At 38.3% G+C, this 18981-nt stretch overlaps 2 protein-coding genes across 4 annotated transcripts in view; one reads left to right on the top strand and one right to left on the bottom strand.

The window, feature by feature from the left end:
* Positions 1 to 9172, bottom strand: part of ipo11 (importin 11) — a 126924-nt gene extending 117752 nt beyond the window's left edge. For 2 of the 3 annotated variants that reach the window (XM_079688102.1, XM_079688103.1), the window contains exons 1-5: positions 9029 to 9161; positions 6517 to 6664; positions 5239 to 5339; positions 2758 to 2830; positions 213 to 416 (exon numbers count right to left, since the gene is read on the bottom strand). In XM_079688102.1, coding sequence (XP_079544228.1) covers positions 213 to 416; positions 2758 to 2830; positions 5239 to 5339; positions 6517 to 6654 — 516 coding nt within the window. In that variant the 5' untranslated portion in view covers positions 6655 to 6664; positions 9029 to 9161. Of the gene's footprint in view, positions 1 to 212; positions 417 to 2757; positions 2831 to 5238; positions 5340 to 6516; positions 6665 to 9028 lie in introns of all 3 variants that reach the window. The other variant, XM_079688104.1, reaches the window with a different exon arrangement.
* Positions 9173 to 9763: 591 nt separating this feature from the next.
* hsd17b3 (hydroxysteroid (17-beta) dehydrogenase 3) lies at positions 9764 to 16888 on the top strand. Its single transcript, XM_079686796.1, has 11 exons — positions 9764 to 9985; positions 12219 to 12265; positions 12580 to 12655; positions 12753 to 12860; positions 12996 to 13063; positions 13348 to 13392; positions 13607 to 13641; positions 13758 to 13839; positions 13929 to 13994; positions 14135 to 14284; positions 14522 to 16888. The coding sequence occupies exons 1-11, from the start codon at positions 9835 to 9837 to the stop codon at positions 14666 to 14668; spliced, it is 975 nt and encodes a 324-aa protein (XP_079542922.1). The 5' UTR covers positions 9764 to 9834; the 3' UTR covers positions 14669 to 16888.
* The last annotated feature ends 2093 nt before the right edge of the window (positions 16889 to 18981 follow it).

Raw genomic sequence — 18981 nt, 5'->3', positions numbered from 1 at the left:
GGGGAAAAGCAGCAAAGCAGCAAAGTTCAGTAGACAGAGTTCATGTTTTATTTTCTCTACTTATTGACCTGAAGTCACCTTGTCTTCAGGTGTGCAAAGCAACTGCATCAAGGGTAGTTACAATAAAAGCCATAGAGGAATGGTTAATGACCACAAATGGCAAGAAATTTGATTCAGGTATTAGGTCGAGAAGGTGTTGAGAATAGACTTACGTCCTGGAAAAGCCGCCGGTCCTGTGCCAGACGTTTGGACGCGAGGGTTTTGGTGACATGATAGAAGGTTAGCAGCGCTCTGTGCTGCTGGAGGCCGTCCTGACCCTTTATAGACTCCAGCAGAATGGGGATGAGCTCTGGCCATTGCCTGGGGCAGTCCAGACGGGCCACCTTGGCTATCAGCACCGCAATCTGAGTCGCTATCTGTTGGAAAAACAGAGCGAGAGAGAAAAATGACCAGAGGCAAAGCATAAACACAGCAGAAGGTGGTTTTAAATGAGTAGTTTGGACAAGGAAGACACTTTCAATTGATAGAGTATCCTATTTATACAGCGTAGAGTGCATCCTATCCTGTAATCATCGCCTGTTAATGATGGAATCAGTCACACAGAATATGTTGTTTTTAAAGTGCTTTAGAAGAGTTAGATGTTTATAGCGTTTACTGATAGAACATGTTTGAATTGAGTATTTGAAAATCACCTTTAATATATATTTTTTATTTTTATTATGTTTTTGTTTTATTGTTGACAAGAATAGTAGCAATAAGATCCAGTAAAATCAGCAGGCATAGTTTATTTGTCTCAACATATTGAATATGTGGTGCTGGATGGTAACAACCTATAAACAATCATTTGCCCTGTTTTAAGAAACACCGTTTAAACTCATGTAGCCTAACGTAGCACCCCTGCAATGATCATAACTTTATAATGGGGCTTGATTTTGAAACGTGTTGTGATTTACAGATAAGCTTCTCTAATATCTTGTCCAACCAATTTATATCAGTGTGGGGGGACAGAAAGATGATGGCCCTGACACCCTATAAATCAGTTAGCTTGGAAATGATATTGATAAAGGGATTGTTTAATAACAGTACTTTTAAATCTATTATATATCTAACTTTACTTTAATTGTTTTTACAGAAGCAGTTTTTCTCTTTTATTCTCAAATAATTGATGTAGCAACGATGGCATTGTATTCACTTTTTATCCGCTCATTCGACCCCCATTATTATTAACAGCACAACCCACAATCAGTAACAAGACAAAATAATGAGAATGAATTGCATTGTCAATAAAAAGCATGCTTCAATGCTTCAAACTCCTTAGCAATCTCATTAAAAGGAATGATAAATAATCTATATGCATGCACATTTAATTGTAATTGTCAATAAATCATTACGTTTGAAAGAGCTGGGTAAGTTCAAAACATTAGCCTGCATTATGGAACTTATAAATATAAACTTTCCACACGACAGTGAAACACCCACACTCGCATATACAGTATAACCCCGATTGGTTGGAGGAGAGGCTGTAGCAGCTGAGACTTATGCACCTTCTTTGCTTGCGATATGGAGCCTATCAATCGTGATGTTGGCAGCTGTCCCTCAGGGATACACAAGCTATAGGAACCAGGATGAATGGCCGACATTCAGGGCCGCCTCTCGTGTCCCCTCGGACTGATGTATGAAACAACGCTTGATTCTGAATTATTTGTTTGCTGCGCCATTGAACTGAGAACGGTTGAAACAATGGCCCAACAACCAACTTTATGTCTACATATGCTCAATCAGTGTCTTTATCCATCCATTCGTACATTATTCTTTATTATATTGATATAACTTGTGTTTTTTGCATAAGCCAATTTAGATCATTTGCCATATTTAGCATATATGCATTTATAATAATTTCGAACAGATGTCCAATGAGAGTTGTCAATAAAGATTAATAAGAGAAATTGAATAGGTTAGTGGCTGCTTCAATCGTGTTATTCAAGGCATGCACATTTTTTTATTGTGGCAAAAACTTTCCATCATCACAGAAACGGCCACGCTGTCACACTTAACCTAAGAATGGCATTCTGAGGGCAATTCTGATTGAGTTAGTGCAACATATGCATTAAAGCCATCGTAACATTTGTCAATGTAAATTGGGTGGGGTGAGAACATATTTCACTGCCCAGACACCGTACCATGGCACACCGCCATTAAAGAGCAGTTGGGATTGTAAGGAGGGTGATCTGTGACGATGCTATAATGCATTCCGAAACGGAACAAAGGCTTTAGGTAATGGACTACATACACCTATTTTAGAGGTTGATCATGGTTCTTCTGGACACAGTTTACAATGGCGTGTGTTGGATAAAAAACATTATTTTTTTCCCTAATGAAAAATCTTACTTTTTAACATTTTAATTAAGTAAAAACAAAAATAAGAACTGCAAAAAATTAATTTCGTTTTCCCCGGCTGCCTGTGTTGCATTCTGTTTGTTTGGGAGGTACAGCTGGTCTGATCCGACTAAATCTATATGCCATCAGCAAAATCATAATAGTCAGAAGGTGGTTGAAATACCAATGTATTGAATAAGCAGATGTGGCCCCAACAAATTAAGCATACTACAGTTTTGGAAACACTGATGAAGTAAAACACAGAAAATAAAAAGGGGGATTGGACAAAAAAAGTTGTATGAACCATTACTTTGTAAATTGTTTTTTTTTGTATAGTTAATGTTGTTTTAATCAGAATACATCAAACTAAATTCCACCAACCTGATTGACAGGCTCATTGAAGTTTGTGATGAGGCCAGCACGCAATGACGTCTTCTCCTCTTCTGATAATGCACTGTAAACAATCCAGAAAGAACGAGGGAGAGTATTATTTGTATTAGTTAGGATAACACTCTCTGTTACCACCTCATTATCAGTGATATACCATTATAACAGTCATGCTACAGTTGGGTCAAGTTTACTAAATGGATTCAAGATTTTATTTAATAAGGATGCTAGAAAACATAAGCAAGAACCACGTTTTGAAACCTTCCACTGCAAGGTGAGAGCGCTAACTGCTGAGTCACAACTTCACTGATAATATGGTGCCAGTCGCCGAATGCCGCTCGAACCTCAGAGATCAAAGAGACTACTTTGAATTGCGTCTCAAATTCTGGACACGCAAACCTCATACCTTAAGATGGGGAAGATATGATTATGACATCCATCTGCCAAGCTGTAATGGGATCAATTAAATCCCTTCATAAAACCTGATAGTGCAGGACCTGCCAGCTGCCTGATTTCATAAGAACGCTTTGAATAAACCCTGCTCTCCTCAAAATCCTATTGCCAAGTCTGCATCATGAGCCTGAGGTTTTGCAAACAGTAGAGGGGGATTGACAATCTGTAAAATAAAATGTTCCCCATAATTGAGTCTGTTCTGCCTCCGTCAGATGCTGCTGAAGCTAGAAGGAGTGGGAGAGTGTTTGATATGAGAAAGAGTGAGGTGAGGAATGAAATGCGCAGTGACCTCAGGCAGGAGAGAGGACATCTGGGTGGAAGACGCATTACTATGGGGGAGCGTGGGAATTAGTAAAAACAGACATATATATTTTGGGAATTTGGAGAGGGAAGCAAGCTTAAGAGAAATATAGGATGAGAAATTAAATAAATTTTAACATAAACTAGTGTGTGCCTGTTTTGTCAGTAAAATAAACTACAACTTCTGTTACTCTTTGTTGTGGTTATTTTTAATACTACAATGTCAAATACAAATCTAGGCAAAACATAGCAGCTTCTTCTTTTTCATTAAAGTGGACCTATCATGCTATTTTTGAATAACATATTGTAGGACCATACCTATATAAGGCATATTTATACTTTTTATTTTTCAAAATACCAAACAGATCATGCATTTTATTATCTCATTTCGCTCAATTGAACACTGCCTTTCATGCTCGGATTCAGTGAGAACAGTACCATCTGGTGGCCTGAAATATGTACTACAACGTCTCCAGCGCTTTCGAACGGCAATGCCTCCTGATTGGTGGAGTTGGCCCAATAGCCGTAGCGCCACTTCTGTGACGACATAAAAGTGTTCAAATCTGGATCAGTCTGTATCAGATCCGTTGCAGCCCTTTTTTTTGTTGAGATTTGGGTATGGAGGAAAATAGAGAGTGTTGTGTTTTCTGAATCTTGGTGAGTTCCCTGGAACAGCGGGGACACATATTCATGTATAAAAGACGTACAAAAGTGCATTTTGCATGATAGGTCCCCTTTAAGGGAATGATGACTCACATTATCCAGGGATGTTGCATTGATGAAATGACTCGTTCAATTGTACCTGGACTGGGAATGTTTTAAAACCCCGTAGCACATTGTGCAGATTCTTGCAGAAAGGGGTTTTACACTATTTCAGCACGTTTGATTCATTGTGGTATACTGTAGGTAATCGTATTGTGTAGGTATTTTAAAACCGTACAATACGTTATTGTAAGTTACAGTGTAAGCTTTGTGTAGAAACACCACATGGTCTTACATTGTATCCATCTGCTTGATGAATGGCAATGGGACAAAGGCAATGATCACCGAAATAACCCCTGAACAAAAGGCCTTGCACAGCACTTCAGCAATTGCGTTAATTACTAAAAGAAGGGAAAACACTTTTGTAAGAGGAGAAAACTTTAGAAGCAACGAAAAGAATAGCAATAACGTTAAGGTGGTCAAAGAGTGGCCATCGTGCTGAGGCAGAGCTGATTACCTCTGTCCAACTGCTGAATTTAAGAGCAAATGTAACAAAAGCCAGCCAGCCAGGTACCCAAAGACAGGCGATAAGCGATCTTCCATCAGACAAAATACAAAAGAGATATGAATAATCAGGATGAAAGGTAAAAAAAATAATGACAATAAAGCTGTGAAAAGTGAAGGGGGCAGAACTGCAGACGTAAGCTATATTGATCGAATCAGAGAGTGAAGAGAAAACTGCAAAAACTACAAATCTGTGACAAAAAAAGATCTGAGGAAAATGACAAAGCCTCAAAAACAGGCAGAGAGATTAAGACTGTTGAATAGAGGCAGTGAGATTGAATGAGGAAGGGGAGAATAAAGAGGAGCAGTGGAAGAGAGAAGAAGAAGAAGAAGAAGAAGAAGAAGAAGAAGAAGAAGAAGAAGAAGAAGAAGAAGAAGAAGAAGAAGCCTCTGATGGAGAGGAAGAGAGTAAGGCTGACAGTCATATGTCAACATGAGGGACAAGCAGGCACTTACTGAGGCGCTACTCTCCTCCAATATCTGTCGATGCCATTTTTGAAGTACAGCACAGCGAGCCACCTGACGTTCACATTCAGCATGTGGTTGTTGAAGATATTCTATGGAGAAAAGATAAACACGCACAAATGGGTAATACCAGGCAAGGACAGACTCAGTATAATACTGTGTGACAGCTCAGTCTATGCTCGACAAAACAATGTCTCGACACGATTTTTGCATGATGTATTTAGGGATAAACATATAGAAAATAATACATGTTACTATGAATGGAGTTGGGCTCTATGCTCAGCTGGGCAGAACTGGGCCAATTCCTCTACTGAATGAACAGAGACAAAACTGAAACCCATCTCCTCATTTACACCTGGCTGAGATAGTTAACAAACACATTTCCTAAAAAATTTGTTTTTAATATTCCTTTAAGGATCAACATAAGCTGTGTGATTAATATACAACAAATGTTATGTGCTGTTTAGGGCAGGGAAAAAGACAGAACACTAAGCTTTGTTCAATTATTATATTTCTCTGACTTTAACATACTTCTTAAACACTGTAAAATACAACCAGTGTTTAAAACATCTTAATTAATACATTTAAATAAAAACGATTCAATGGATATTTTACTATTAGTACACAAATAAATTCTTAGCTGCCTGCCCTACAATACCTTCTTATTCCGTGTTCCCCAACCTCTCACTATCTTGTGTTTCTGTGATAAGAGTTATTGTGCAGATTGGAAAAACTCTCTTATGATTGTTTGAATTAAAGCTGGGGTAGGTACTTTTGGAAAAACCAGCTCGAGTGTGCTAGAATTTGAAAATACACAACCGGAACAAATCTGCCACTTCCTTACAGAGCCCCTCCTCCAACACACACGAACGTGCACATGACCAATGAGGCCACGAGATAAGTTTGTGCACAGATGGAAGGCTGACAGGCAGGTAGGCCATCCAGTTATTTTAGCCGGGCCGGCTCAGATGATTGGTCGTGCTTTTTACAGCACTACGGCTTCCACAGAGGACATTTTTGTATGGATTTTTTGTCAAAGCACTTAAGATGCTTTGCTGTCGGGATGTTAAGAGCATTCCATGGAATATAACAAAAAGTGTATCTCGAGCCGCTTTCTCAAACTTACCTACCCCACCTTAAAGTTACTTAAAAAAAACTAGTGCTACAGAAAAGAGCATAAACCCAACATTGTCCTGATTTCATGTACCATACACCACTCATTAAAGTTTTGTTAGTAGATTTATTCTACTCATTTGAGAGCACCCTCACCAGGAGGACGGAGTAGAAGCCTGGCTGCGTCTCCCACTGTCGGAGCTGCTCCTCCGCAGGCTTCAGCTCAGACGTGTCCTGACTGGTAGCTTGGGTTAAGGCCTGCAGCACCACTGAACTGGCACTGTCCATATCCATCGATGGATATCTGCAGGGGAATATGAGAGGCGGGGGGGGAGGAGGAAGGAACAGACAAGAGAAGAGTTTCATTGTTTTTGTGTGAAGTTCATTCTGATTTGAGGAAGAACAACATTTTTTTTTTAAAGTTTAACCGTAGGGATAAACATCAGAAGAACATTTAAAATGAAAGGCAGTCAAAACTAATCAACAAAGATTGTCAGTCTTTTTGTCTGGTTTTATCTTCTCACCCCCATGTTATTATATATCAAGCAGTATTAAAATCACAAATAAATCTTTGGAATAAAGACAAGAACAGAAGTCAACATAATGAGGATAACAAATCCTTTATCATTGAGGTCCTAGCTGTAAAAAAAGGATAACTGATGAGAATAAAAGAAAATCGATAATATCTTTTACAAAATACTGCTAACTTCTCTTCGTCAGCTTTCAGTGCGTTCCCAATTGTTTCAGAGAGTATATCTGACAAGAGTGAGAAATGTTATAACTACAAAAGAAAAACATTATTTCTGTCTGTCAAATAATCATTAAAGGATATAGCAATCAGGAGCTGAGAAGTAATCCAGACACTAGCTATGTTAAAAACACAGTTCTCTTTTCAACAGCCATATCATCTAAATAAGCGACAGTCATCTGTGAGACCAGTAGAGGTAATGTGGGACCGTCGAGTGAGTTATCCTCAGTGAACTTTCATTAAGAGTGTGTGTAAATATAGAGCAAGGCTGCCATCTGCAGCACAGAAACAAATGTCCAGCACCATGATCTATTGGGAGCTTCCAGAAATCCATGTGAATTAGTTTGGTCACTCAACAGAAATACAATAGCAGTCCTTTGGCCAAATATATGGCCTTCGAACAGGCACAGATTGTTTCAATAGGCAGAGATAGACTGTAAAATTGTGTTCAGTTTATAAAGTGTGAATGAAGCAAGAGAAGTACCAGCCTCTGTCTCTGGTGATATCAGAAGAGATACAAATTCACCTGCCAAAGATAATGCAAAAATGATTACATTCAATTCACATGTGTGCTAATATTTTGGTGGGATAGGCTGTCCCGGTTATACATTCTGGCATGTAACCATCAGATCCTGGTTTCAGAAACCTGGACAAGCATGTATTCAAGTTTCTAGGAACCCAAATATCATATTAGTTATTACATTATTCCAAAGACGACACATAGCCTAAATGTGTGTGATATCATGGTTAAGGAGATACAGTTGTTTTGGGTTACTTTATGTTTTTGTTTTTTATTTATTTGATGTAGTCAACAATAATATCAGGCTATCTTGGCTCAATTGTTTAGTGTTTCAAGGGAGCAAATAACAATCAAGGTCCCAAAGGCATCCAGGAATTGAGCAAACCGAAGCAAGTAAACTTTGAAAACACTTATAAAGAGTGTTTTCAAAAATAAAGCACATTATGTCACACCTTTCATTTCCACTACATACTGTGTTTTCATCAGGTCAGTAATGCGTGTACCCTGATCAAATATGTAAGAAATATTGCCTGCTTTATAGATTTGTTAAAGCAATATACAACCTGTTAAACATTTAAAGTTGGCATTCTACTATACAAGGTACAACTAACACGTTATTGCTATTGCAATATTCTAGCTACATTTGTCTGAACTAACCTCTTAAATCATCAATGTTTTGAGGCTGTTGTCCAATATTAGCTCAATATGGTGTTTTGCCCATGCAATGCCCTCTAACACTAGCTAACCTAGTTGTCAGATGATGGCTGGGTGAAGAAGTAAGCTAGCGGCAGCAGAACTTCATCAGCTAGCTCATCAGGCTAAATGTTGATGTCATTATCTACGAAGCGGCTAAGATTGATATCAGCAAAGCCAATTCAACCTCTGTCGGGCCATATTACAATATAAGTGCAGCTATATGGGTCCACGGGTATATAGGCATACAAACGTTTAGAAAATGGTTTCCTCTGTATGACTGTAGTAAGTGTTTGCATGGATGTATTACGCATTTAAAATGACACAACCCCATATGAAAGGAAGCGTGTCTATCAACTATCATATTTGGGTTTTGAAGCGCAGAGAGAACCAAAACAAGCTCAGTGGTAGGCTGTCAGAAGAAACCAGCAACTGTTCCAGTACATTTTCATTATTTTTGATTAATTTTTGACTTCATTAGACCCACCATGTTTCTTTACTGGCCCTCTCTGCGTGTCATCTACAATTTAAATAAAACAACCCCATGAAAGGTGCGACACTGAGTTTCCAAATGGTGCAAACACCAAAGCTAACTTTGCTAGCTGGCTTAACTTATTCAACAGAGAACCAAGGGCCCACAATGTCTGTGATGCTAAATAACGTCCTCAAACAAACGTCTCAAAATAGAAACATAAAACGAGACTTACCTTAAAGAATGACTGCAGAAAACAGAATCGGTGGTGTTGTTGTGGCTGCTAAAGCTCTGCCAATGGTAGTGTAATGGGAGATGGAAACACACGCTTGTAGGAATGGCGCGAGCAACACAGCAGGCGCGCAGTGATGACGCGTTAGGTTTGGCAGGCGTGCTTCGTCATGAATGAATGAAGCCATATGCTGTATCTGTCAACTTTGTTTGAATCCAAAATGTATGATGTTCACATATGTTCTTGAATAAATAAAGGAAGAAGAAAAAAAAATACAATACTCAAGAAGGGGTTTAATAGTAGCCTATTATAAACAAGGGTTGCAGGCATATCCCTTGCATTTGTGTCTTTGCACAGAACCAAAGTAGCCTACAGGTCATTGAGCATGCATACTTTAGCAACATAATTCATAGAAGGGCAGGTAAAAGGGTATCAACGTTGAAGGCATTACAAAATAGTCAAGTGTTTTTAAGTGATTAAAAGAAAACAGCTGTGCAGCCAGGTGACCGTAGTGTGTGCTTCTTGTCAAATAGCCCAAAATCTGAAATTTGTATCATAGGGATTTTTTTTTAACTATTAGTTTTATTGGCAGCCTGCAATTCTCCATGCAACATTTCATAATTTTTTAAGGGAAATTTACATAGTATTTATGTGTTTGAGTTTAGAATTCTGTGGTGGGGGGGAGGAATGGGAGTGTCCTCCTGCTGATTTATTCTATTCATTCCGTCTTGCTTTATTTTAGGTAGATCACTCAGAGCAGACATCAACCTAGAGGCTTAAGCCAGTATTGTTTGTTTTGCAGGACAAGTATGGATTTAATGGAATTGTTTTTCATCACTCTTGGTGCTGCAGTAGTTGTCTGCTATGGAGTAAAACTGCTGCTTTTCAGTAGGATGCTTTTCCCAAAAATATGGTTTCCACTGTCACAGTCTTTTTTTACCTCTTTGGGAAAGTGGGCAGGTGAGCTGTTTGTATGTGCATGTTCTCTAATTTATGTTAGACCATAAGTCATATAGTGGATAATAAATGCTGGGACATAAGTTGTCAGTGACCCTTTTTAAAGGTATTATGTGGGCCAAAGAGTGTCTTTATTTGAGATACAGAGGTGAAAGACAGGGGGAAGGGCATTGCCTGGAAGTCACACTTTTAACTATACTTCGGTGATCAAGCTCAACATTTGTAATTGTGTAATTATTATGGTGTTATGAGTACATTGCTATGTGTGAAGTGTCCAAATAGGCCTGTGCATGCAAATTTAACTGTGGCTGTATAGCCGTAAAAGATCAGGAACAGATTCAATTTTTCAGACTAGTGTATACCTTTCTCTGTTGCACAAGATTACACTTGTTTAATGCTCGAGCAGAGGCAAGTTCTGACTTTCCCTTCAACTGTTTTGTAATGTGAGAATACTCATGGTTCAACTGCTTGCAGCTGCTAACAGAAAAAAGATCAATGTTTTTCATCCAACATATTGCTGCTTGAGTGACACATATGAAAGAACATTTTATTCTTGGCTTACTTGCCAAATGCTTACTGGCAATGTGGTTTTAGTTAAATAATAGTGATTGTATATTTATGAACTGTGAATAAGAAAATAACAAACACACCAAACAATTTGAACAGCAGTATAAACTGCCTGTATCATTTTTGTGATGGAAATGCATTAAGGGTAATATGACAGAAGGGATTTATTACAATTAGGAAAATATTAGTACTTTTACCAGCTGTTGCAAGGAATCACACTTGTAGGATTCCTACTAACTTGAGGACAGTGTCAGTGCATTTTAATTAAACCAAAAACATTCCTCTGCAGGTCCCAGGGTAGTCTCATTGAATTACAAAGCTCTCTTTAGAATCTTCTGAAGAGGTAATTCAGTCTCTCACAGTGCTTAAAAAAGCTCAATAAAAACACAGGCAATATGGGCTGATCTTACTTTCTCAAGCCCACTTTCATTCCATTCCAGCACAGAGGAATACAGACACCGGAACAGTATGTTCTAGGCTCTATACACGCTGCCTTCTTTATTCTTACTTGTCCTGACAATTAGAAATATATTTGCGTAATTGTGGATATCCAGATTGTAGCCAGTGCCCATCTTTTAACCTGAGTGTTCAATCCAATGTTTATATTTGAAAAACCTCCACCAGACAGAAAGCAGAGTCACAACAGAGAGCCAACAAAGTGATGAATGAAACCTATCCTGATGAGAAACTCATATTCACGACACAGATATGGTATTGCTTGTCCGTCCATGTGCATGGTCGGACGTAGCTGGGTACCATCTTTTCCACCTTTTTTCCATGTTTACTCTGATGTTTATATTTATCCTGATTAGTGACTCAGTCTTTAGTCAAGTTGATCATGTTTATCTACCATAGGGGCGTCCAAAAGGAAATGTCCTTGTTTTGTATTTGTTTTGTTGTCACTGGTGATCTCACTGGTGATCAGCATACAACATTGTAACTCTGGGAACTAGGAAACCCTTTTCTGGCACTGAGAAACTGTTTTCAATAGGGACTAGAATATGTATTTTATATCTGTGTGAAAAAAGATTATATTTTTTTTAAACATTGGCAATTAAAACTGTCCAGTTTATTATCACAGCACCTGAGATGCTGCACAGTAACACTTTTGACATGTTTTTAAGTAGTAGTATCAACAGTGGTTTGTGTGGTGAGAAGTGTTGTCATCCAACACTGTTTTGTAAGGACTGTGCACAAAGAGCATTGAGTTTATATTTTGAACTCAAAACATTTGCTTTTCCCCACAATGATTTATTATTACATCACAGTCCTGCAAAACAGTCTTTACCGTTTTAAAATAAGTAATGGTGCCATGCCCATTACTTAATGTCTGAAAAGAGTAAAAGAACCAATGATCTTTGTAATCAGGGTCAGGAGGTGATGGGAAAGAAGAACTCAGAAACAAACAGTTCCTCTTTGTTTAACGCAAATATCTTATCAGAACTGAGGAACATGTTGTATTAGTACAACCTGTTAGAACAGGATGGGTTGGTAGTGTAAACAAACACAAATACAATCCTGGGACTTGTCTGCCAGCAGAGGAAGAGAGCGGGTGTAATGCAGCTCTGATTCACAGTGCACATGGCGTTAGGAATGGAAAGAATGGAAACTGCAGGAGAATATGATAACTAATACATTTATTTTACTAAACCCTGCATCCCTGTTTCAGTGGTGACTGGTGCTTCAGAGGGAATAGGAAGAGCATATGCATTTGCAGTAAGTGATTCTTTAAATAGCCCTGCTTGTCTTTGCATATCATTTATTTATTGTAGTATAGGACACCAAAGTTAAACATAATAACTAAGAGAAAACAAACACACATCTTAACATTTTGTGGGTAGCGTTTTTTGTTTTTTACATACTTTTATTTTCAACACTTTGTAACAAAGGTTGTATCTATTTATTTATTACCCACAACATTATGCAGTTTAAGATATGTACTATTTTATGCACATCTGCTCATTCTTTTCTGGCAACTGCACATTTTTCATGTCTCCAACCGCTCATCACTGCAACATTTCTTCCCTCAGCTGGCTGAGAAAGGGATGAACGTGGTAATCATGAGCAGAACTAAAATAACACTGGACCAGTTGGCTGAAGAAATAGGTAAAAACTGTCTATAAATGCTTTTTTTGTTGCTTTTAAAACTGTGATCAAATAAACATTGTATAGTGTATGCTGACCCTACATGTTCTCCTTTTAGTTGATACCACAGGGCAGCGGGTGAAAGTCATTGTAACAGACTTCATGAAGGACAACGTCTTCAGTGAAATCGAGGATCAGATTAGGAGCCTCGACATTGGGGTTTTAGGTTGGAATATTTATTTTGTATAACTACATGTAGTGATTGTATGATTGAAACATTAACAGCTTCCAAATACACAAGAAACATAATATCTTCAGATTCCTTCCCTGTTTCAAAGCAGATGTTTTTTTTGTTCCCCAGTCAATAATGTTGGAATGCTGCCCAGCTTCATCCCCTGCAAATTCCTTGAGACTGCACAGCTGGACCAGGTCAACAAATATATTTAACCTTAAGTGATACACACAAAAATTAATTGCATGTATCCTTTAGCTCTTAATGTGTATAATGCATTACTTTCATCATAAAACAAGACAAAGTGTTTTGTCAATTTATGCCCCAGTATTCCTGATAAATGTCTTTGACAGGTAATAAGTAATGTAACGTTTTTTTAAGAAGCCCTTTTTAAAAAATATATAACTTTATCTTTTTCACCCCAGTATTCTCTTTCCCTTCATTATCAACACCACTTATACATGTTTATTCACGTTTTCAGACAATCACAACAGTGATAAACTGCAATGTGAAAACCATGGCAAAGGTAGGAGTGTAATTGCAATTTTTCAGCAAAATAACTCTAAGTTACAATGTAATGTTTACCGCTTAGTGACTGGTGTGTAGTGTCAAAAACTCTTTACTGGGTACAAAAAAAAAGATCCAATATTTTGTGAGTACAAGTGATGGATTCTTTGTTTTCATCCAAATGAACTTACCCTTACATTGTCCCATATTTGATTTATTCTTTTTTTCCTCAGATGTGCAAAATAATCCTTCCAGGCATGGAGAGCAGGTTTCCTACCTTTATTTTTCTCCTTTAGATGTGATGTGATAAAATCCTAACATGCATTATTTTCATTGAGTGTTGGTAAAAATGCAAGACCAAATCGTTTTTGTCTGCCTCTACAGGGGTAAGGGGGTCATTTTGAATATTTCGTCTGGAGTTGCCTCCATTCCTTTCCCCCTGTACACCCTATATGCAGCATCTAAGGTAAGAACAGTCTTGCATCTGAACCTCTAGTATCTCGATCTCACGTCGTTTGATCACTCAGCTGTAATTTATTTTTTTATAATTTATAGGTGTTTGTGGAGAGATTCTCTCAAGGTCTTCAAGCAGAATACAAAGATAAAGGGATTATTATACAGGTACTTTGATAGAGACTCACCCTCAATGTATTTATGTTTAATCAAAAGAAGAAGGAGTGCGTTGTTGTCAACATTAAAGTGGTTTTAGAAATATTTTAACAGCTTCCTCTTTCTTTATATGCTGTCTCTATTTTTCTCAGGCAGTGGCTCCATTTGGGGTCTCCACTCGAATGACAGCATACCAACAAACCAACGTAGTGACTCTGTCACCAGAAGAGTTTGTAAAAAGCTCCCTGCAGTACCTCCGAGCTGGAGACAAAACAAACGGAAGTGTCTGTCACATAGTTCTGGTAAGACTTAGCGACTAGCTTCTAGCTTGCCATCTGATAATGCCAAATAGAGACTGATTATCCCTGTGATTATGTGTGTGTGTGTGTGTGTGTGTGTGTGTGTGTGTGTGTGTGTGTGTGTGTGTGTGTGTGTGTGTGTGTGTGTGTGTGTGTGTGTGTGTGTGTGTGTGTGTGTGTGTGTGTGTGTGTGTGTGTGTGTGTGTGTGTGTGTGTGTGTGTGTTTGTGTGTGCATACAGGGCTGGTTACTGCAATCTATTCCTCTCAAAGTGTTCTATGCAGAGTCTATGCTATGCAGCCTACAGGACTATGTGAAGAGGAGAGCAGCACTGAAGGCATCCATCTGTGCATCAACTGCAACTTGTGAAAATGTTAAAAATAAATAACCACATATTCCTTCCTTTAACCATGATATTTCTGTAAATTGATTATAATTACGGAACTATTGACAAACCTATGTTTTCTGTTTTTTAAACAGTGGGGACAGTTATAACTTGTGAACGTCTTATTATTAATATTATTGGTTACTTTACAGCAGTACTTTTTTGTAACATTGTCGGTAAGCCATCCTTTCATTTCATTTCATTTCATTTCATTTCATTTCAAACCTTTATTTAATCAGATTGGTCTGAGGACCAGATTGGTCCTCATGGAATCTTCTTCATTAATGTCAATAGTTCTTCAGTTTCTAAGGTTTGAAGGTATTTAGGCATCTGCTCTTTAATCCACATATACATCTATTGATATTACACTCTTACAGTAGAGAATAATACACTACATTATATAAGTTACATTTGACTTATATTAGTTTAATGGAATTTACTCTAATGATGCCGATTCAGTGTTTTTTAAGATAAGTGTGTAGGATCAAGTCATAAGTTTGCAGAATGCAATCGAATGAATAATTCCACATAATGTACACACACACACACACACACACACACACACACACACACACACACACACACACACACACACACACACACACACACACACACACACACACACACACACACACACACACACACACACACACACACACACACAAAGACACACCTGTAACTGTCATTAGCATCCTCCTTGCCCCTTTAAGATGGGGAAAACATTGGATCCGATGAGTACACCACCAGGCGTCTCTGCCCTAGTGCCAGTAATTCTGATATTCACAAAACAAGCAAAACCAGCTGTGGGTGGAAGAACACTGACAAGCTTCTACCAGGTTCCTCGAAATGAGAACACATTGCATAAAAACAACATAACATATAATTACATAAAATACAAGGCATGGCTTTGACGGGCAGATGCAGATATGCAACCGTTTGAATATCTCCTACCAGGATGTCTGACCTGAAGAGTCCCTTATAATGGGGTGACCATGCTGTTTAGACAGCCTTGATGAATGATCCTCCCCATGAGAGATGCAGGGAATAGGAAAAGTGTCTTGACAAAGATCGAGAGACAGGGGGGAGCTCAGAGTGACCCCGAGTTTAGATGATCCATGCCTAGCCTGTCTTTTCAAAAGGAAGATAATTACTAACCTTCACATGAGTATAGTCTTTATCACATGTGATGCTTTTTGAGAGAGCAGAGCACTATTAACAACAACAACAAATCTAAAGATAAGAATTACAGACAAGGGTGTGTGTGTGTGTGTGTGTGTGTGTGTGTGTGCGTGCGTGCGTGCATGCGTGCGTGCGTGTGTCGGTGATTTCACTAGCAAAGGACAATTGTTTAAAAAAACAAATATATTTTGGGATAATGGAGCTGTAAACTATTTTCGTAGACATTTCTTAGTAGGGGATTCTAGTTCTTGCTATCCCTTTGGTGTATTGGATGTGTGTTGGTTTTATTTCCTTTTTTTGAATTTATATGTATAAATGGTCAATCTTTAAAGGTCACCTATTATGCAAATCCACGTTTTCATGTATTTTATACATAAACATGTGTCCCCTCTGTGTAAAGAGATTCTGAAACTTTCAGGAAAAAAGATTCGCTCCCTTTTTGTCAAGATCCATTTACATAAAAACCTGTCTGAAAATGAGCTGATCAGATTTTGGCCACTTTATGATGTCATAACATTGTTTTGGCTTGTGTAACCATTAGCCAATCACCAACCAAGGTAACCCCCCCCCCCCCCCCCCCTTATTACCTGAATATCCTCCTAGAGCACCATTGTGTTCTTTTTAACCAAACATCTCTCAGAGGGGCGTGGGGAGTGGCTCCTTATTTTCATCTAAAGTAACAGACAGAGAATCAGCACTTTTGGAACAGGGCTGAAACAGAGGGGATTATGGGATGCTACACTTATCTGTTTGGTGTTTGGAGCCAAACACTTCAGAGACATGTTTTGTATATATCTGAGACCTATAATATATTGATGAAAAACAGTATATTAGGTGACCTTTAAATACAGTTGTGTGGTGATAATGTAGTCCCTTAACATTCAGTTTCATTTGTTTTCATCTTTAAGTGTTTTAAGATTGGCAACATAATTTTGTTATGTAATTTTAAGCTCAGTCTGACAGATCCCCAAATATTGTGTTTTATCTTCCAACACCATGGTGTTTATAAAAAGTTAAAATAAAGTATGTGAGTTGCATGTGAAATGTCTCATTGCGTTACTGGTTACTGTGACCATCGCTTTCTTCATTTTATATATAAAAAAATCCTGATTTGAGTAATGTTTTTAGAATTACAGCATGTACAACGTGCCTGAGAGAATGAAATGGGAAAGACAAAGTGTTATTAAACTTCAGTACGTCAACGTTTAATGGTACAGATTGGTGCTTAACTCCTGTTCTGCTTAGATCACTGACATGATCACAGTACCACTGAAACTTCACCACCATGAGGTTTATAACAACTGATATAGTTAATCATTTAACCTTATTACCCATTCAATTGTCTCTCCTGTCTTTGAAAGTCTTAGACTACCAACAAACCAAGGTTTGTTTGTTAAATTAAATGATGGAACTTTTTATAATATTGCTTTTAAAAATGTCTTAAGGCATAGCATCCTCGAATCAAAGTAAGTCTTAGAGGGGTGACCAGCTAACAGAGGAAGACTGGCGAGTCTTCTTTGGAAAAAATCGTAAACATTTGTTAATACAATTATCTGGGGGGGTAGTACATAAATAAGAAAACCAACACTTAAGACATTTGCTATATCTGATGTCTTCAGTCTACTATTTTTTGTATCAATGAAACAAACTATTCTTAAGCCTTCATGTTACATATTATACAAAATGGTTTAAAAAGCTACAACAGTCTGAAGTGTAGTTTATTTCATGAAAAATTCCTGTGATCATGTAGCATTCAATATAGCCAGTAGAGGGCACCAAATATAAAGGTTTCAGTGCCTCCTGATTGCTGTCATATGGACACAGAAACACACACAAAAAACACACACAAAAACAAACACACACACACACACACACACACACACACACACACACACACACACACACACACACACACACACACACAAAGCTGAGAACAGGTCAGCAGATGGGATGCCTCTTGTTATCAATTATGTCTACAGCAAAACAGAAAAATTACGTTTAGGATAAATACACTGCCTATGCTTTTCAAAAGTCGTTGGAAATAAGTTAAATTATTCTACATAACAGTTGGAAAAAATAACCAATCTAGTATACACATACAGTACGTTAAAAACAAGCATGAGTGCCTTGCTGCCAAAACATATCTTTTTGAATCTGTCTAATTTATTAGTTTAAATTGTTCTGAAAACAATCTCCACCACTGGGATTTTCCAGGAGGTGTGTTACCTTTAATGTTCCTGTAGTTGCATCTCCTTAAAAGCCGCAGTCTGAGCAGCGTGTCACCTGCAGCAGAAAGTTGTTTACCACCGGTTGCTTATCAGCAGGGAATTTCCTCCCCTGGGGTGATCTGCAATTCAGTGAAGCATACACATTTATGATATCATTTTCAAAGTGTTTCTAACATCAAATGAGGCCCTCAGAGTTGTTAAGTGATTATTACTACTTTCATAATCACAGGGTGTAGGTCAGGCTATAGTTGTATTCCATTAGAGAGCATCCAGTGGGAGAGCTTCTCTTCTTCCCTTGCAGAATAAATGGTTTTACCATGAATGGGATCATATTTTAGCACATGTATCAGGTCAAACTGGCTTCAACACGTCTAACGCCTCTAGCAGATGAGAGATTTATCAAAAAATGGGTCAAAGGAAAAGCATTGTTTTCATTGCACTGTGTTACCATTTCTTATGTGGGTGGTCAGGGCTCCGAGGATAGGCTCTGTAGGAGGAGATTGTGTGCGTGTGTGTGCGTGTGTGTTCCTGTGTTCGTGCGTGTGTGTGGTGTGAGCAGGAAAAAGAAAAAGAGAGAGATGCTGCCTTTGAGGATGCTCCCTGTGTGACTCCTCTCTCCTCCTTGGACACTGCTTGCTTGTTGTTTCAGTAAAAAGAAGGGTCCAGAGATGATCCAAGACAAGCACACAGCCACTGCAGCCCACCCAGGAGCCAAGGTCAGGACCACTAACCTTCAGACATTTACACACACTCACACACTAAACCCGCCTCTCGGATAACTTTCCAGGTTGACCGGAGTTTTAGTTTGATTGTGGAATTCATTAATCAGAATATTTTAAAAAAAATGTAACAGGGTAATTGTTGAATCAAGAAAGCCATTTACCCACAACTTGGACTAATGCTGAACTC

Source organism: Notothenia rossii, assembly GCF_949606895.1.
Source record: "Notothenia rossii genome assembly, chromosome: 6".
Lineage (NCBI taxonomy): Eukaryota > Metazoa > Chordata > Actinopteri > Perciformes > Nototheniidae > Notothenia > Notothenia rossii.
Note: the sequence above shows the minus strand (reverse complement) of the source record. Positions and strands in the feature narration are given on the sequence as shown.

Bases quoted from the DNA above. Each gene is read 5' to 3' on its own strand.
- hsd17b3 (XM_079686796.1), top strand. From the start codon at position 9,835: ATGGATTTAATGGAATTGTTTTTCATCACTCTTGGTGCTGCAGTAGTT. The intron at 12,266-12,579 runs GTAAGTGATTCT...TTCTTCCCTCAG, and splicing joins GAAGAGCATATGCATTTGCA to CTGGCTGAGAAAGGGATGAA. The intron at 14,285-14,521 runs GTAAGACTTAGC...GTGTGCATACAG, and splicing joins GTGTCTGTCACATAGTTCTG to GGCTGGTTACTGCAATCTAT.